A 19,363-nucleotide genomic window follows, 5' to 3' on the forward strand; every position below is an offset into this window, starting at 1 on the left:
CCTGTCGTCTTTGCGTGCTTCCACATCGGATAACTCACGTCTACTGAGAAAAACAATATTTCAAAGTAACCGGAAGAGGGTGCTCTAAGTCTATGTACAAATCTCAAACAACAAAGGAGGTACTGCACTTCTGAAGGGCAGAATAATATTAATAATCTTAATTCAATTTAGACAATTTTTAAAAATAATTTTATTACATTTAAAACTCTTTTTGAGCACAGCCATTGATTCACATCTTTTCAGTTGTATTTAATAGATGTTAAATAAACTGACTCCTTGAGCAGATACACACATTTGCTTGACCAGTGGGGAAAAAAAAACAGCAGATAAGTCGCACTGGACTATAAACCGCAGGGCTCAACTCATGAGGAAAAAGTTGCTTAACACAAAAACCACAACTTGTGGGTTACAGGTTAAATGTAGGTTAATGTTGGTGGTTGTTAATAAAAACTTACCAGCCAATTTGGCCAAAACTGCACAAGGCAATTGTATCACTTGGATATAAGCGGCACCAGTAGTCATCAACCCGTCAAGGGCCGATTCAAAATTGTACATGCTTTTTGAAGACTGCATTATCAAAATATGACTTGTTCGATTGTTGTTTTGTTCTGGCAGCTACACGGCTCCTTGGACACCGCTAAACTGCTATTGATACGTGGGAGAGCCAGTTTGAACTTCTGTTGCATTCTTATGCTTTGCTCTATGACTTTTTCTTCTTGCTAAAATAGTTTAATCCTAAGAAGATGATACAGAGTCATGGCTACTCATCTGTTGTGCTCCAGTCATTGTTTACGTCTCATTTAATTTACTTTGTGTTTGTGTCTTCAATTTGTAAACCGAATGGGGGGGGAGGGGGGGGGGGGGGGGAGGAAAAGCTGGACTCTCATTGGCTGCTGTCTCACACATTTCCACTTATTGCCTCGTACATTTCCGATAAGTCTGATGTTCACAGCTGGTTGTTATACAATAAAGGTTATCAATCAAGTAATCACAGAGGCCTCTGTGTTTACATTACCTTTTGGAAGGTAATCTACAGTGTGGGAGGTATTTTGGGGATGTGGAAAAAAATGAACACATTTTTACAAAAATTAGTCCGCGGACCAGTGTTTGAAGAGCACAGCAGTACACTATTTTATTTACAGTCATTACTACCTCTTGCAGCAATTCCTACGTTTCCACTAAATACTAGGCTGTAATGATATTTAATAAGCTCAATGGTTGCACATCTACTGATGTTGTGTTCAATCAATCAATCAAATTTTATTTGTATAGCCCTAAATCACCGAAGTCTCAAAGGGCTTCACAAATGCCTTTCAGTGTAAGGTACACAACAGCATCCCCTGTCAAAGCTCCCAGAAGGGGAAGGAAAAACTCAAAAACCCCAATTAGGGGAAAATCAGAAACCTCCAGAAGGGACCACAAGTGGATGCTGCATGTACCAAACACAGACATACACATAAACAATATGAATTACAGAAAACATATTGTGCTATATTGTGCAGTGATGTCTTGACAGCAGGCAAAGTCATTAGGCAGGAACCATGCCACATTCCAACCAGGTGGACCGCAGACGCCCCATCTCCTAACCCGCGCTGGTTAATCAGCGCAGGGCCCATTGGAGGCGGTCAAGTCAACCCTCACCATCTAGCTAGCGCCCTCTCCCAGCCGGAAGAGGGGGGCAAGAAAAAAAGAGAAAAGAAGAAAGCTGCAGACAGGCTCAATTCACTAAATGCTTTTGAATATAAATGTGTTTTTAGTCGGGATTTAAAGATTTCTACTGAGGTGGCTGCGCAAACTTCCATAAGTAGAGCATTCCATAGTACTGGCACGCGAATGGAAAATGCCCTTGATCCCGCGAACTTCTTCTTAGCCCGTGGGGTCAATAGCAAACCGGCATTTTGTGATCGAAGTTGTCGGGACGGAACATATGGTGATACTAAGTCGACAAGATAGGAAGGAGCTAAACCGTGTAAAATTTTATAAGTAATTAACAGCACCTTAAAATCACATCTCACGTATATTGGAAGCCAATGCAGGTAAGCTAAAATTGGAGTAATATGATCGTACTTTCTCGTCCTTATCAATAGTCTCGCTGCTGCATTCTGTACAGACTGCAGGCTTTTAGTGTAGGACATGGGAAGTCCAGAAAACAAAACGTTACAATAGTCTAGGCGCGATGTGACAAATGCATGAATTAATGTTTCTGCATCGCCAAGAGAAAGAATAGGGCGAATCTTAGCTATATTGCGGAGGTGAAGAAACGCTGTTCTTGTCATGTTATTAATATGTGTCCGAAAGGAGAGAGTTGAGTCAAATATCACGCCAAGATTTTTTGCAGAACTACTTTGGGAAATAATACAGTTTTCCAGGTTCAACGTGGTATTCTTAAGCAAGTCCTGATGATGAGCAGGGCCAATAAATAACATCTCTGTTTTACTAGGGTTGAGAAGCAGAAAATTGGAAGACATCCATTGTTTAATCTCGGCAAGGCAGGCCTCCAGTTTACTGCACTTGCACGAATCCGTTATTTCTAAGGGCATATAAAGTTGGGTATCATCAGCATAGCAATGAAAACTAATAGCATGTTTACGTATAATATCACCAAGAGGAATCCTGTAGATATTGAACAGTAAGGGACCAAGTACTGACCCCTGCGGGACACCACATGAGACGGAGAAAGATTCAGAGATCGCATTGCCATAAGAGACACTATGCATCCTTCCCAGGATGTAAGATCTGAACCAAGAAAGTGCTGATCCCGAGATATCAACACATAATCTAAGACGTTCTATAAGAATATGATGATCAATAGTTTCAAATGCGGCACTAAGATCAAGCAATAATAATATTGATGAATTGTTGGAATCCCTGGCTAAGAGAAGATCGTTCGTCACTTTTACTAGGGCGGTCTCAGTTGAGTGGTTGGCCCTAAAACCTGACTGAAGGAGTTCAAATCTATTGTTGTCTATCATAAAATCGCTAAGCTGTTGTGCTACAACTTTCTCAAGAATTTTGGCAATAAACGGAAGGTGTGACACTGGCCTATAATTAAAGAGATTTTCAGGATCTAGGTGAGGTTTCTTAAGTAATGGTTGAATGACGGCCGTCTTAAAAGCTTCAGGTACAAGGCCCAGAGGAGAGTGACAGGTTGATAATATTCAAGACAGATGACCCTAAGACCGGGAATAAATCTTTAACGAGTTTGCCTGGAAGCGGGTCGAGCATGCAGGACGTTGGCTTTGCTGCATTAACCAGGTGTGTAAAACACTCCAGGGATACTAAATCAACAGTCACAGCCGAGGGGGTAAGTGGCGCTGCCTTTTTTATTTCGTCCCTTGTTAGCTGAATCTGCTGAGTAAAGAATTGCATGAAATCGTGTGCTGAATGGAGGGAACTATGATTAATCTGCTGCTGTTGCGTGAGCTGTGCTACCGTGTCAAATATTTTTGGTTGTTTTTATTAAGACTAATCATTTTGGAAAAGTAATTTGATTTTGCTAACCAAAGAGCCTCTTTATATTTCAGCAAGCTATCGCACCAGGCCTGATGGAAAACCTCGAGTTTAGTTGTTCGCCATTTACGCTCAAGTTATCTACTTAACAATTTACACGCACGCGTTTCATCCGTAAACCACGGAGTGTGCTGCTTTGGACGAGTTTTAAGTTTCAGCGGCACTATAGAGTTTAGGGAATTAATAATAAAAGAACCGTATCAAAATCATTCACGAGCTTATTGACTGAACCAGTGAAAGACGGAAAGGCAGCTGTTGCGGAAGGCAGTAATTCAGAAAGTGCAGCAGTGGTTGATGAGTCACGGCTCTTAAAGCCTTGGTTGTGGACAATAAGACCACACTGAGCCAGGACTTCAAATGTTATAAGATAATGATCAGACATAGCGTTAGTATGCGGCAGAATTGTGATATTTGAGGCAGTTAGGCCATGAGTTAACACTAAGTCTAAGATATTACCATTCCGGTGTGTCGCTGCTTTTATTATTTGTGTAAAACCAAATGCATCGATTATTGCTTGAAATGCTGCAGTAAGTGGCTCCAATGGGGAGTTCATATGAATATTGAAGTCACCCATAATTAGTATATTATCTGTGTGAGTTATTAAGTCAGCCATAAGTTCAGGGAATTCATCTAAGAATCCAGAGTATGGACCGAGAGGACGGTAAATAACTACCACATAGAATGGTGGTGAGGAGCTCGATCGCATAACGAGAGCGTCAAATGTCTTGAAGGTGTGATTAGTGCTCGTGCTAAGTTTAAGATCAGATTCTGAAATTAGGGCAACACCCCCCCCCCCTTTTATACAAGGACGGGCAACATGTGAGCCCACAAAGTTTGGGGGTGAGGCCTCATTTAATGATAAGGATTCATTTGGTTTTAGCCAGGTTTCGCAGAGACCAAGAACTTTAAGCTAGGCTCACCGTGGCTAGCAGGCTTCTTAGGGCTAATGCTAGCCGGACTAGCGGGTAGGCTACGACCCGCACTAGCCGGCGCTAGCGGCATTGAGGGAGGGCTACGGCCCGCACTGTCACTATCAGATGTGTTCGTCTGATCTACGATTATCAGACTACTCTGTTCTAGCTGACGGACACGGCCCTCTAGGAGAGAAAGCCTCTCCATGAGAATAACTCAGGTGTCGGAAGTGACAGATGCGGTGGAGGTGCACGGAGCCATGCTTACCTTAGTACAGCCGAGCGAATACTTATGCTAGCAAAGCTGCACCAGAACGAGGACGAACGGAGCTAGGAGCTGTTCAGAGAATCGGCGAATCACTAGCTATCGAAGAATAGAAACAGTCCTCAAAAATGAAGAAAAAATAAAAAACACCGAACACAGGTCCAACGGGTGGTGGTAAAAAAGAAAAATAGAAGAAGAAAAATATCGTTCATCTCTCCAGCTAAGGCTAAAACAGCGACAGCAGCAAAACGCCCCCGGAACCGGTGTTGTTATTCTTCAGAGGAGAGCCTGAGCATTTTTTTATTTTGAAATGCTTGCATTCAGGTATCAATAACTGTGTTCAGACAAGCATTAGAAAAAACAAGTACCTGTACATCCCATTTGGTCAGGAGAATCAAGCTTCATTCAATGACCATTCACACAGACATTAGATTAATTGGTTGCACATTCAGTATTGAAGGAAATTCATATTTTTCAAATTCAATATATCAATAAAAGAGTGTGTACATGGAACTGTGTTATTCTAATAAAGATTGAGACGACGTAATGTCAGTATAAAGCAGATATGGTCCTGGCCCAGGGGAAATAAAGACAAGTCGGCACCTCCAAAAGGAACAGATGGCATCCCCCGACCAACATTTCACCATGGGCAAAAGGCTAGGTGTGGCCTTCAAGAGAAGATATCAGTCAGGGTTTTATGGTGCTCAGACTTCCTCCCGTTTCAAAGAATGGCCGGCAGAACAAAGACTTTTGAAGACACCATCCCCACGCAAACAGACCCCCACGCACGCACACACGCACACACCGACAGGCACGCACACACGTGCACGCACACATACACACACTTGCATTCCACAGTGGGACTAGATGCCCCAAAAGGGTATAAGAACTGAATGTTGAAGGTGAAACGTTGCCATTTTCTGCTCCGACCAATGGCAGGACTTGGCCCGAGGCCTTGTGTACTTTCCCACTCTGTCTGGATTAAATCAATTGTTTCACTATGTTGTGGTATGGGCGATCTTTCAACAAAAAGGAACACGCTAGGAACTAGTTTAAGGCAAGAAGCTTTTTTCTAGATTCCTTCAGTTGGTGACCCCGACGTGATTCTTCGAAGATCAGGTTGAAAGGACAGAGGAGTGGGCAGAGATTTTGCCGGAGTTTGGTCTCCCTGGTGCACCAAAAGAAAGGTAAGCAGAAACCTGTTGTATATCCGAATTCTGCTGGATTGAGTGTTCTAAATTTTGGGAGACTGAAGATATGGTGGTGTCTCTGTAAGTACTGTAATTTTATTTAGTGTTTAGTTTAGCCGTGGTAACAAAGGACACGGCCCGCTTAATTCAACCGTGGTAACAGTTAGATGACATGGATCAGTGTTTAGTTTAACCGTGGTAACAAAGGACATGGCCCGATTAATTCAACCGTGGTAACAGTTAGAGGGCACGGATCGGTGTTTAGTTGAGCAAAAAGGATTGTGTCCCGTCGTAGCTGACGCCACCCCCGACGCGGGGGGCATTGCAACGTTTCCGTATACGTTGGGGATTTGGGACCCTCAAAAACGGCTAGGGACTTTACTGTAAGTACAGTAATTTTATTTTGTTTAGTTTAACCATGGTAACAAAGGACACGGCCTGATTAATTCAACCGTGGTAACAGTTAGAGGGCACGGATCGGTGTTTAGTTTAGGGACAGGGACTTAATTGACTACTAGTTCGGGAGATGAGTATGCCACCAGTGAATTCGGAGGAAGAAAGGGATGCAGAATGTTGTAAGTTTGGTTGTGAAAGTTATGGTGGGAGATGGCATAAAACAATGGATGAGTTATGGAGGGAACTAGAAAGTCAGTTGTTAGCATGTGTGGAAAAGGAGGAGCAAAAAGTAAAACAAGCAGAGTGGACAAAAGTGTGGGTGAAATGGAAGGAGGATAAAAAGGTTAATAGAGATAAATGTACATTTGCACATTTGGCTAAGGATTTTCAAATGGCAGAAGGGGAAGTCATTGCAGTGGAAAAAGAGTTGAGGGAGAAGATAGAGGAAAGTGGAAGGATAAAGAGGAGAAATATGACCAGAGAAATAAAGGAGTATAAGTTGCGCCGCAATTTGCATGAAATGTATTTGATGATGACTGCTGTGGCTGCTGGTCAGGAGGAAAAAGAGGGTCACTTTGACCCACCATTGGGGGTTGCAAAACAGGGCAGGACCGCTGCACCCCCCGAGCACATTGAGCCATCCCCAACTGCATCTAATGGTGAAAGAGTAACTTAACAAGCCTCAGTTTACGAACTGGGTGGGGAAGGAATTTTCGTAGGGACTGCCAATACTGAAAGACTGACGGACTAAAACTTGTTGTAGAGGACATAGGCGGGGAAAATCGACAGGAAATTGTGGTGACTGACCAGACGACCCCCCAATCCAAAGACATACAACTGGACAGAGCAGTTAGACAGGCGAACTGTGGACAATGTGCATCCCAAGGTCCAGAGTGGTTGTCCTTAGATGACAAATTAAGAGCCAGTATAGCAAAAGATCGCACGCAGCAGCAGGATGGGGGAGACACAGACATTGAGACAGGGGAGGGGGGGGAGGGGGGGGACCCATTGTTTGATTTCACACTCCCCCTCCAACTGACTCCTCACCTCCTGCCACAAACATGCGACGTGCGCACTCAACAGAGGATGACTGGAGAAGACAAGCAACAAATGACAACAACTGTTTGACCCCTAATTATGAAAAGAGTCAGATCAGACCACAATCTGGATTTCAAACTAGACCATCTGATAGATATACCGACCAATGAGAAATTACCCAGTGATACCAGCCCCTCGTGGGTTAGTTTATCAAGATATGACGTTGAAAAATTTAGATTTTTTGCAGAAGAGGCTCCCCACATTAATGGGCGGCGCCGAGCCCTGGATCCAAGCTTTCAAGAGGCACACTGATGGTATGAATTTGGCTTGCGGTGACATGGTAAGATTAATCCAGGCATGTTGTTCCTCAATTCACCAATCTGACGAAGTCCTGAGGCGTTCCGCCCTTAATATGGTTGAACCCGATTGGTTGTTTGCTCCTTTCACCATGCGACTGTTTGCTGTGCTCCAGGATCTCTTTCCTTCTTCCGCGTCAGCCATAGCAAAACTTCCAGACTTGAAACCCACCATGGATCCCGCTGCACACCTTAATGCCTGCCAGGCCGCGTTGACAGATAAGACCAGTTCACATCCATCTTGCGACAAGCCGCTTTGTGTGATTTGTAGACATGTGCATCTAGACAAACTTTCCATGGAGGTCAGGGAGAAGCTTTCTGAAGACCCTGATCTGCTGGAAGGTAATGACGGTTATTTTAATCAACATGTGACTCACCACATAAAACAATATGTTCACAGGCAAAACAAATCAGATGAGGGAGTGAAAGGAATGCAGGAACGGCTTCTGAGACTTCAATTAGCACAAGCGCGGAAAAAAGCAAAGGACACAAAGGCCAAAAAGGGGGTGGCAGGTCAACGGATGTGGATGGTTGAGGGACGGCCGGCGAGAGGCAGAGGGGCGTGTCGTGGAAAGGGGAACACCAACGGAGGTCAAGGCGGCTCTCGCCAAGCTCCAAATCAAGGCTGCTTCAGGTGTGACGGTATGGACCATTGGTGGAGACAGTGCACGTTTCCTTGGCCAGAACAAAGCCAGCACCAGGGCCCTCCTCCCCCGAGGGGAGACAGAGGAAGACAACCTCCATGAAGCAAGGACTTGGGCAGCATGGCCCTGCATCCTGGCGACATCAATAACTGAGCAAGCCACACCAGCAGGCGGTCATCAGCCACCTCTATGCAGATGACGATGACTGGGCCAAAGATGGGTTTTGTTGGTCTTCCCACAACTCTACCTGTCTCCACATCACAAAATGACTTCTATTGCTGGACAAACTCTCACGTGCCGCTTGGTGTTGACTGAAAATCAAACACCTATTCATCACGTTACAAGAACTATGAACAAAGACACAAGCAGCCATCTACATGAACTAAAGGAGGGAGGGAGTGTCTACTTGACGTTCCTGCGGTGAAAACCCTGAATCGACTTGTTTTCCTCCTGCCTCAGCTGACCCTCTCCATCTCACACTGTTGTATGCCTGCAACAATGATTTAATTATTAGGAAGCATTTCAAATAATCAAAGGCGATGAGAGGAAATTGACTAGTCACCAAATTGTTGTGGAGAGACAAGGCATTGCGACGTACACATCACTGACAGATAAGCGATCTCAATTGTTCATGATAGGTGAATCATTCACACCACACATAACTGGCTGTAGGAGCAGGCTTGGAGGCACATGAACTGGGACCCATGGTGTGATCATTCCAATTGGCCAGTGATTGAACACAAAGTGAAATTTCCTTGGTAATGTATTTCCAGAGAACTGAATGTTTTTGTATCCAGGTTGACGCTGAGGATCCCAGGTTGCTGGAGCATGTCATACGCTCTCGATTTCACGGCAGGGAGCTCTCGGACCACGAGGACGCCGCTCCGCTTTTGGACAAGTTGCCGGACTCGTTGTGGTCCGGGGGCCCCGCTGACATAGGTTTTTGCCACCCCGTTCTTCCGGTACCATTCAAAGTGACACATCATCATTTTGGCGTGCTCCAATGCACATGCAAACCTAAGTCGGCAGGTCGCATTACTAACACTCTTTAGGGACTGTGGGAGGTCGGAGTTCTTGAGTGTTTGGACTCCTCCTTCAACATTCCCATTCTCCCAGTTTTGAAAGCGGATTGTGTAAATTACCATATGGCATATGACCTTCGGAAAATTAACAAAATTACTGAAAACCCCTTGCATTCTTGTGCCGCGATCAAACATCGCTGTTTGAGCGGGTTGAGCCCGACAATGCAATGGTTCACTGTGATTAAATTGGCTAATGCATTTTTCTGCCTGCTACTGGCAGAAGAGTAAAGACAATATTTTGCTTTTAGATTTAACGGCTGTACATTACAATACACACACGTCTCCCAAGGTGGGAGGCTAAGCCCTGGGATTTTCAAAATAAGTTTTTGCGCGAAATGCAAAAAACGGAAGAGGTAACGGAGGGCGCTATTTGATCCAATATGTTGACAACTTATTAATTGGAGAGTTGGTTTAAATCCGTTTGACAACTACTCCTTTATATCTTACTCGACTTGGTGAATTGGGGTTCAAAGTGTCACAGAACAGGTTACAGTGATGCTGACGACGAGTGCAATTTTTGACATGACTGCGTTGAGATGACGACCCGAGACTTAAAAGCCAGACAAGACAGTCGTGGTGTCCTCTCCGAGGGGATAGGGTCTCCTTTACCAACGGCTGTTGCTGGAGGAAAACTTTAGGACCCTGCATGCCAACGCCGCGGGTGTGGAGGCTCCTGACCCGGAGGAACCGACCTCAGACTTCTAGACCGTTTAGACGATCAGCGACTTCCGGCGATGGAATTAAAGGCTGTGTGGGTAGCCCTTGAATTGGCAGAACTGTTGTTTTGTTGAAAGGATCGGTGCCGGTCGGTGCTCAGGAAACAAAGACAACACTCAACAAAAGACCAACGTTCCCAAATGCTATTTTGCCCAAATAACTGGCATATTTATTTTGACCAAATGCAAGTTCTCAAATACAGTTGACATTGCGTGAAATCATCATATGAGCCTCTTACCTATGCCGAGAAGGTGGAGAGCCAACACCCAAGTAGAGCTCCGCTTGTCAACCGGCTGGGCGTCCGTACGCAACCCGCAGCAGACTCTACTTGTTTGTACTCTGCATCTCTCTTTTGTACTTTTTAGTTGCGTGCGCGAGGAAGGGCAGGTGGCCTACCCGTCCGCCCTGGCGCCGCAACACCTGTTTCCCTATTTGATATTGACACTTGAGTGTGTCCTTCAGGCTCTGAAAAACATCTTGCTCAAAAACATCTTGTACAATAATACCTGTCAACTTCCCACGACAATGTTCTTCTTTGCTATGGAAACAAGATAGTAAAGCGGTCAAATGTCCTGACCAAAAACAAGTTAGTGAAAAACAGCATATATAACCATGGTTGCACAATATATTTGGGTTTTCAACGGCTATGGGAAGCATCACTAATTACAATTCCTCTCAACTGTAAAAGGTGACATTTTTTTATGATTTGACTTGTGTAGTTGGATGCCTGTACATGGACCTTTCCGCCTGGCAGAGTCAAGTGTTTGTTACAGCTACCAGGGATCTAGTGGCTTACATGGACTTGGTTGGACAATATGAAGGACAGACCAGCAGAGGTGGCAGTCAGTGGCACGGGAAAAACCTAATCTACCGACGCAGAGGCTAAAGCAGCTATGAGTGACCAGTCTGAGGTGTCGGGACTTGGCGTTTAAAGAGGTAAAAGTGAGTTGAGCGTGAAGTGGTTACGTATGGAGAACAAATGAGGCTTTGGTTCAGCCCCCCGAGATGGCCAAGACGTGTGGTGCTGCCACTTGGCGACTGCATGGTTGTGTCTTGGACGACACTCATGGAGTGACCCACAAAAGTAATGTGTCCATATTGTCTAGACTCCGTCACTGGTGGCACCCTGATCTGCTCGCTAAAAGTTTTAGTTAAAGAATTAGATATGATTTGTCATGAAGGAGAAGAATTGTCATATAACTGAAATGGGTTGTATAGAATGTTAGACTTCGAGTGAAAAGAATTGTTGTATAAATGAATGGGGTGTGTGGAATGTTAGACTTAGAGTGTGGGTCCCACGACTAAAACAAAATTACATCAAACAGAAACCGGCCGGTGCCCAATCATGTAGTGGACTATACTGACATGTTGGTCTAAGTCCAGGGCAAAAGGTACCTTTTTAGTTATTTTTCAGTTACTGTCGAGACTTTCTCATGATCAATCAATCAATCAATCAATTATTGTCAAGACTTTTTCAGGATCCCCAAAGACCTAACCCTGTGCTGAATAGGAGGCGCTGTCTTTGATCAAAGCTCTTATCAATCGGCTCACAGGTTCCCGCGGATCGTTAGATCTAACAGCGGCTCACATTTCACTCCAACCCCATTGGCTACGGTTGAGGAAATGATGGGCCCCAAATGTAAATTTGGGCCAATGTGGTATTCACAATCACAGGCCCACGTGGAGCGCTAGAATACAACTCAAACAATGCCTCACATATAGGTGCGCTCAGACAGGGCTGAATTGGCTCCAAGCCCTGCCGTTGTTTTTCATCAGACAATCTGTAAATCACCAGAAAGGGTTGACACCTTTTGGACTCCTGACTGGCCGTCTGATGCCGGGTCCATCCTTGGGTTTGCTCCACCCAGACCTGGATCCCTAAAGAGTATAGACCCTACTGGGAGCAGCTGTCGTCACTGGTCCCTTCTCTTTGCATTGTGCATTTGCCAGTGTGGGAGCGGGGGCACATTCGCCGGACCTTCCATTGGTTGGGTCCATTCAAAATTAGTGCATGGACCTCTTACGAGGTTCAGCTGGGCTCATTGGGGGACAGGTGGTACCACCTGTCAAAGACATGTCCTGCCCCTTTGAGAATTAGTTTTTGTGGATTATTTTTATATTTTGCTGTTTTGGTTTTATATGTTCCTCTCTCATTTTCTTACCGTTCGCTCTTTATTCCTGAAGTCTGCTTTGTGGGGTTGTTTATGTAGTTTTTGAGGGTGTTCAATTGTTTGTTTAACAATTTAACAAAAGGGATATTATAGAGTAGTATTCCTGCAATTGAATTAAGTTTATGTAATGTTTTCAGTGCTTCTATCCATTTTGTGCTTGGTGCTTCAACATGAGTGTTTTACAGCCTTCCTAAAGCCACTGGTGGTCCTGGCTCCCCCGGAGCCGACGTGCGATTGCAGGCTTTGATGTAGGAGGTAACGCTTGGGGTGCAGCGGACGACCCCACCAATTTAGATGCAATCAGCATCCCCTGCAAGTCCCAACAGAGCTTGCAGCTAGATAACAGCAGGGTTTGAAAGTATATTGGTTGAAACCACACCCAATGGAATGCAATTGATTAATCTTCAGCATGACCAAATTTAGCCTCTTGTGTAACCAATGTCTGTTAAGTTGAAAACTATGTCCAGGGTGGACAACGACCTCTTCCATTCTGTCATGTCATCGTTTTGGGCGCATGGAAGGGCTTTGTTGTCACTTTGAGAACCACAGTTTTGATAGTTTTGGGTGAGCTATCGCAGGGTGGTTTTTGTATTGTCTCTTGCTTCAGTCGTTTGTTCCCAGGATCATGCACGTGGCTTTCGGGGACAAGGACCCGATTGGGCAACTACATCTTGTGTCGCTGGATCCTGACCCAATTCATGTGGAGGCAGCTGGCTGTCCTCTTGGTTATGGCACTGTTGCCATGTGAATATATCCTTTTGGTGTGTGACCTCTAATAATTAGAGGTCAATTGGGGGATTGAAGGAAATTCATATTTTTCAAATTCAATATATCAATAAAAGAGTGTGTACATGGAACTGTGTTATTCTAATAAAGATTGAGACGACGTAATGTCAGTATAAAGCAGATATGGTCCTGGCCCAGGGGAAATAAAGACAAGTCGGCACCTCCAAGAGGAACAGATGGCATCCCCCGACCAACATTCCACCATGGGCAAAAGGCTAGGTGTGGCCTTCAAGAGAAGATATCAGTCAGGGTTTTATGGTGCTCAGACTTCCTCCCGCTTCAAAGAATGGCCAGCAGAACAAAGACTTTTGAAGACACCATCCCCACCTAAACAGACCCCCACGCACGCACACACGCACACACCGACAGGCACGCACACACGTGCACGCACACATACACACACTTGCATTCCACAGTGGGACTAGATGCCCCAAAAGGGTATAAGACCTGAATGTTGAAGGTGAAACGTTGCCATTTTCTGCTCCGACCCATGGCAGGACTGGCCCGAGGCCTCGTGTACTTTCCCACTCTGTCTGGATTAAATCAATTGTTTCACCATGTTGTGGTATGGGTGATCTTTCAACAAAAACGAACACGCTAGGAACTAGTTTAAGGCAAGTAGCTTTTTTCTAGATTCCTTCAGTATGCATTTTGGTTTATGTGTTGTGTGTGTACTGTGTGCTTTTTCCTAGAAAAATAAAATAACTGACTAAATTTGGAAACTGATTGTCTGGTGAGGGTCACCAGTGACTTGAATAAATAATACATTTAGATATAGTACTTCATTGCAATTATTATGGTTGCATGAGAAAATATTTAAAATATTTAGGGTTGTGAACAACCAAAAACCTAAGAATTCTGAACAAATTATACAAAATAATAATACAAATTATTTAATTTGACCTCCCCTTATACTTGAGCGTGGCAGCTAGAAATAATTTTTTTTAAATAATAATTTCTTTTGAATGCTAACCCCTTGTTTCTGAGATTGTTTGAAATTATTTTTTTGTAATTATCGTACAAACTAATAATATTATTAAAGTGTTGAGAGTAATTGAAAAAATCCAAATTTTTGTCTCTACAGAATTGTAAATGGTGATCATTTAAATAATGCCACACTAATAAAGATCTCTTACTTGCTCTAGATACAGTCACCCGGGTGGCAATCTGAAGGTGGCTGATCTCAAATATCAGTATCATGGTTGAATTCAGAGGGATCAGTTTGTTACTGGTTGCGGTCAGAACCTAATGAAAAAAGGAAAATATATTTTGAAATGGAATATACACATTTTTGTAGGCAAATTTTGCTGATTGCAACGCTATATTCACTTATTATGATTTTTATGACATGGTTTTGCTGTGACCTTCTGCAGGGTAAAATTAGTTACTTCTACTGCTAGTACAGTGATCCCCCCTACTTCGCGGTTAATGGGGGTTGTCAACCCCCCGCGAAGTCTGAAAACCGTGAAGTAGGGTATCAGTTCCTAGATTTCTATGTACGCCCCAATATACCCGGAGTAACCATAAACAATCTCATTTTTTGTATTTTTTGCGCATTTTATTTCCTTTCTCCTCTTATTTAACATTACATTATACTTATTAACGTTAATAACATTATTGTATATTCATTGAATAACTAATATTAGTTTGTTGAGTTTGTGTTCTCAGGACTGGTTATCTGCACCAAGACTCCGGTGAAAGAGTACACAAGTCATCACGTTTAACTTGACATTTTTTTTGGCTCATGTATGGTGTATCATGGAGTAGCTGTTGAATAATAAATCAACAACAATGTTAATGTCAGTCAACAAACATATAAACACTTGCCGAACTTTAATCTATGAATTTACCGTATTTTTAGCTGACATTAGCAGGTTAGCAACAACTGACAACAACTACTAACTATAAAGTGCAACCTCTACACAAACGAACACATAAAAAGAATAAACACTAATCGCTTACTAAACATAGGCAGTAGCGTGCGTTATCAACATAAATAATAAACTATAAATATGCGTTTACGTTGTCATTCACTATGTCACCGTAACGGGCCGGATGACAGAGAATGTAAAACAGGAAACGGAAATACAACGCAACCCGACAAATTAAAAGCATGTATTTCAAAATAAGATAACAACGATCTCTAACGGTTGAAGAATTCTTAATATAGTTATTAACTAATATTAATGTTATTTGATGAATACAGTAATGTATAATGTGGAGTTATTAAGGCTAGAGTTAACCAGCACTAGGCTGGACTGTTACAACACACATAGCATACTTAGTCTTGGTCACTGCAATCCACACACTGTTTCAATACCTAATGCTAAATGCCCTAGTGATAAGATTTCTGCTGAGGTGTTGATTAAGGAAAATAGCCGTGCCTCCTTAACCGGTAAGACTAGTGACATAGTACCTAGGTGGAATATTAATATTAATATGTGTGCTGTAGCCGTCAACAATCGAATTCCTACTTTAAAGGAATGAAATTTTCATCATTACGACGAGGTTTTAATTACTCAAAATACAAACCAAGCCCCAGCAATAAAAATCTTGTTAGTATTAGTACTACCAACATAAAGACTCAGAATATTTCAGGAAAAATTTCCCAGTTTAAATTCAGCTTCATTTATATTAGGTCACTCCCCTCAAAAGCCATTCTTGTAAATGATCTTATTACAGATCACAACCTTAAAGTGCTTGGTCTCTGCGAAACCTGGTTAAAACCAAATGAAATTTTATCATTAAATAAGGCCTCACCCCCAAACTTTGTGGGCTCACACGTGGCCAGTCCTTGTAAAAAAGGGGGAGGTGTCGCCCTAATTTCAGAATCTGATCTTAAACTTAGCACAAGCAATAATCACACCTACAAGACATTTGAGGCAGGAAAAATTTCCGTTTAAATTTGTCTGATTGTAATGGCGACGCATAGTGGTGAACGCCGGTAGTACAGCGAGGTGATGGAGTATTGCGTTATGTCGATATAAAATTACCGTGTGATTATTGGCTTAAGATACCAGTCAGAATTAGCCTCGACTGGAATCAAACAACAATTTGTTCAGTATTTGTTCAAGTAGAAAATCAGCAGACACCAAATCATCTCTGAAGACAACCAATGTTATAGAAGTCCATGAAGTCAACTCATAATGAAGACATGTTGTGAGGCCACAAGATCAACGCAAGCATTTAGCAATAGTCATGCTCATTATTACTCTGTAACTGCCATTGAAGAGTGTTGATTGATCACAAGTGTTAAGAACTATGTTCATCTTATGCTATTGCCTTTTAGACTGATTTTGACTATGTATCTGTATTTTAATAGAATCATTTAATAGAATGTTCCAGTGGCTACTAGAAGCTTCGGGAACTTGTTGTGAAAGGTCTCTAAACTGCCAAGTCTGCATACCAAACAGGAACAAGGCCCATATATGTCCAGGTTCACTGGAAGGGCCACTGCGAGTCATCGGGGGAAAACCCAGATGACAGTTATTTGGGAATTAGTCATATTCATTTAGAAGCGTCCAAAGTGTTCCAGCAACTTCTGGAACTTGCTAGAAAGTTGAGTAATGGGGTTGGAGTCCTATATAAAGGCCACCGCCCTAAGACTCATCGCTCCCTTTTGCCTTTGCCTGGCACGAGCGTGAGGACCTTCTCCAGGCTTCGGATGTAAGACTCCAAGTTGGACTAACTATGAACTGCAACCTCTACACAAACGAACACATAAACAGAATAAATACTCATCGCTTACTAAACATAGGCAGTAGCGTGCATAGATAGATAGATAGATGGATGGATGGATGGATGGATGGATGGATGGATGGATGGATGGATGGATGGATGGATGGATGGATGGATGGATGGATGGATGGATGGATGGATGGATGGATGGATGGATGGATGGATGGATGGATAGATAGATAGATAGATAGATAGATAGATAGATAGATAGATAGATAGATAGATAGATAGATAGATAGATAGGTATGTATGTCAATGTTTTTTTCCCACCGGTCAAGCAAATGTGTGTATCTGCTCAAGGATTCGCTTTATGGAATAAGTATTAAATAGAACTGCAAAGATGTGAATCAATGGCTGTGCTCAGAATTTTAAAATATATGATTAAAAATATTTTTTAAAGATGTCTTAATTGAATTATTAAGAATATTAAGATTATTCTGCCCATCAGAAGTGCAGTACCACCTTTGTTGTTTGATATTTTTACATAGACTTAGAGCACCATCTGCTGGTTACTTCGAAATATTGTTTTTCTCAGTAGACATGAGTTATCCAATGTGGAAGAACGAAAAGACGACAGGTTAATGTTCGAGGATTGCTGATCTTATTTTGTTTTGCCTTGGGACGAGAATTATCCGAAAGTACACAAGTTGTCAAAATTGACACTGTTCATCTGTTTTGTTTATCGTTAGAGACATTGGAATTAAGAGTATTTTTTTCGTAGTGCAACTTGTTTGTGCTATATATCATTAGCTTATTAGCGGTTTTTATTTCTAGTTTTACTGCGACCTAAAGATGTTCATGGTCAATGGCCATTGTTAAAATAAAGCAGAGCAAAAGGAAAGACAGTCTGGTCGTTTGAAATGTTGTTATCCAGCCATCAAGCTGGCAAAAAAAAACCAACGCTTCGGAGTGAGGACGGCATAAAGATCTTGTCTAAAAGTTCGTGTTTGATATCCAGTGTACAGTAAATATGATTGTATTTATAATATTATGATTGCACATATTATTTAGGTGCAGTGTGTTCAATGTTCACTAAATTCATCGATCAATTAAACAATGGGAGACAGAATGCTGTTAAAAGAGAGGGTGTTGCAGTTAGTAGATGATTTTAAAAAAAATATATATATATAAAAAAAAATCATATACCATCTTTTTGCATAAATATCTGATGTTATGACCTGCTGCTAGTCCAGTGCAGCTTATCCGTGGCAAAATATGTTTTTTTGGTCAATTTTTGCGGTTTGGTTTATGTACTGGAGCGTATTATTATGATTATGATAGCTGTTCCCGCTCTAAGAGAATGGATTAGACGTGCTAGGCTATGGTGAGAGGTTCCTCTGAGCAGCAGGCGCCACTGATGCTGGCCAAGCTTTGAAAAAGGCTGCTGTCACAGTACAGGTTTGATGTTCCTTCTCAAGGTCTACTTCTCCACATATAAAGCACCATGATTTATTTTTCAGTAAACCTTGCAAGTACCTCATCATTTCTGCGGCTCTTTAAAATTCTCCATGCTCACTTGCAGGTTCTTGAAGTGAAGACAGCTTGACATTTGTTGCAGCTATAACAGAAAGGCAAGGGCAAAGCACTGACTGTTTTATAGAGCAGTGACTAATGAGCCAGAGACCACAGAGCCCCATTACCATTATTAACATAATCATAATCAGCATCTTTATCAGTTGTATATGATACTCTGAGACAGGGATACAGTTGTATGAAAATAACATCAAAGTGTGCAAAGGCAGGATATGAATGCACTTGAGACCAGAACCCCAAAGAAAAGTCACTTTTGATGCTTTCAAATGTGAATTGACAGAACAGCAAGCATCAGATGAAACACAGAAATGGCCGAACTTGTAGGGGGCTAGCTAGGTCAGATGCATTTTAATTCTGGTTCTGTGTGTTTCTACCTACAATGGATGAGCACTGGAGCTGACTGGATTATTGTGACAGAAAGTATGCAAGATTGAAAACCTGTTCTGAGACAAGCTTGATGTTAAGGAACATTTTACCGTTATTTACAAAATCACCCTGCATGTTCACTTCAATTCAGTAGGACGTTACATTGTTTTAAGTTTTAATTCAAGAAAAATGTAGATGCCATGGACCATATATCGTAATTCCCTAAATATAAGATGCACTTTTTTGGCAAAAAAGAAGGCCAAAAGTATGTGTGCATCCTATAAAATTGGGATTTTTTTTCCCCACACCACACCATTCCAAAATGAGTTTTGATGTACAGTCGTGCATTTTTATATTGTCTGTATTCTGACTTAGAAAAATTACCATAACGAGACGAGTTAGAGGGTCGAACATCAGGTGGCTGTTAGTAGCAAGTATGTAGTGCAGCTAACAGCAGCTTGTGTTAGCTGAGGTCGTTACAGCATTATTTTCAATAAAAGAATCAATTTTGAGAAAGATTTTGAGTGAAAAAAAATAGATTTTGATTGAACCACAGGAAAATTGCTGAAACGGAGAGAATCATGTAAAAGTGATTGTCTCCAACTGATTCAAGAATAGTGGCAAGGCATTGTATCATATTGGGGGAATGCTTCTCTCTCT

At 42.3% G+C, this 19,363-nt stretch overlaps 1 protein-coding gene across 1 annotated transcript in view; it reads right to left on the minus strand.

Annotated features, from left to right (window-relative positions):
* LOC148409192 (uncharacterized) overlaps positions 1–4,683 on the minus strand; it is a 30,244-nt gene extending 25,561 nt beyond the window's left edge. Inside the window, 4 exon segments of the mRNA XM_088439616.1 lie at positions 1,727–3,131; positions 3,133–3,278; positions 3,814–4,420; positions 4,657–4,683. Coding sequence (XP_088295742.1) covers positions 1,727–3,131; positions 3,133–3,278; positions 3,814–4,420; positions 4,657–4,683 — 2,185 coding nt within the window.
* Between the last annotated feature and the right edge of the window lie 14,680 nt (positions 4,684–19,363).

The sequence above is a fragment of the Hippichthys cyanospilos genome, chromosome 17 (assembly GCF_059441005.1).
Source record: "Hippichthys cyanospilos isolate Australia breed blue-spotted pipefish chromosome 17, RoL_Hcya_1.0, whole genome shotgun sequence".
Taxonomy (NCBI): Eukaryota; Metazoa; Chordata; class Actinopteri; order Syngnathiformes; family Syngnathidae; genus Hippichthys; species Hippichthys cyanospilos.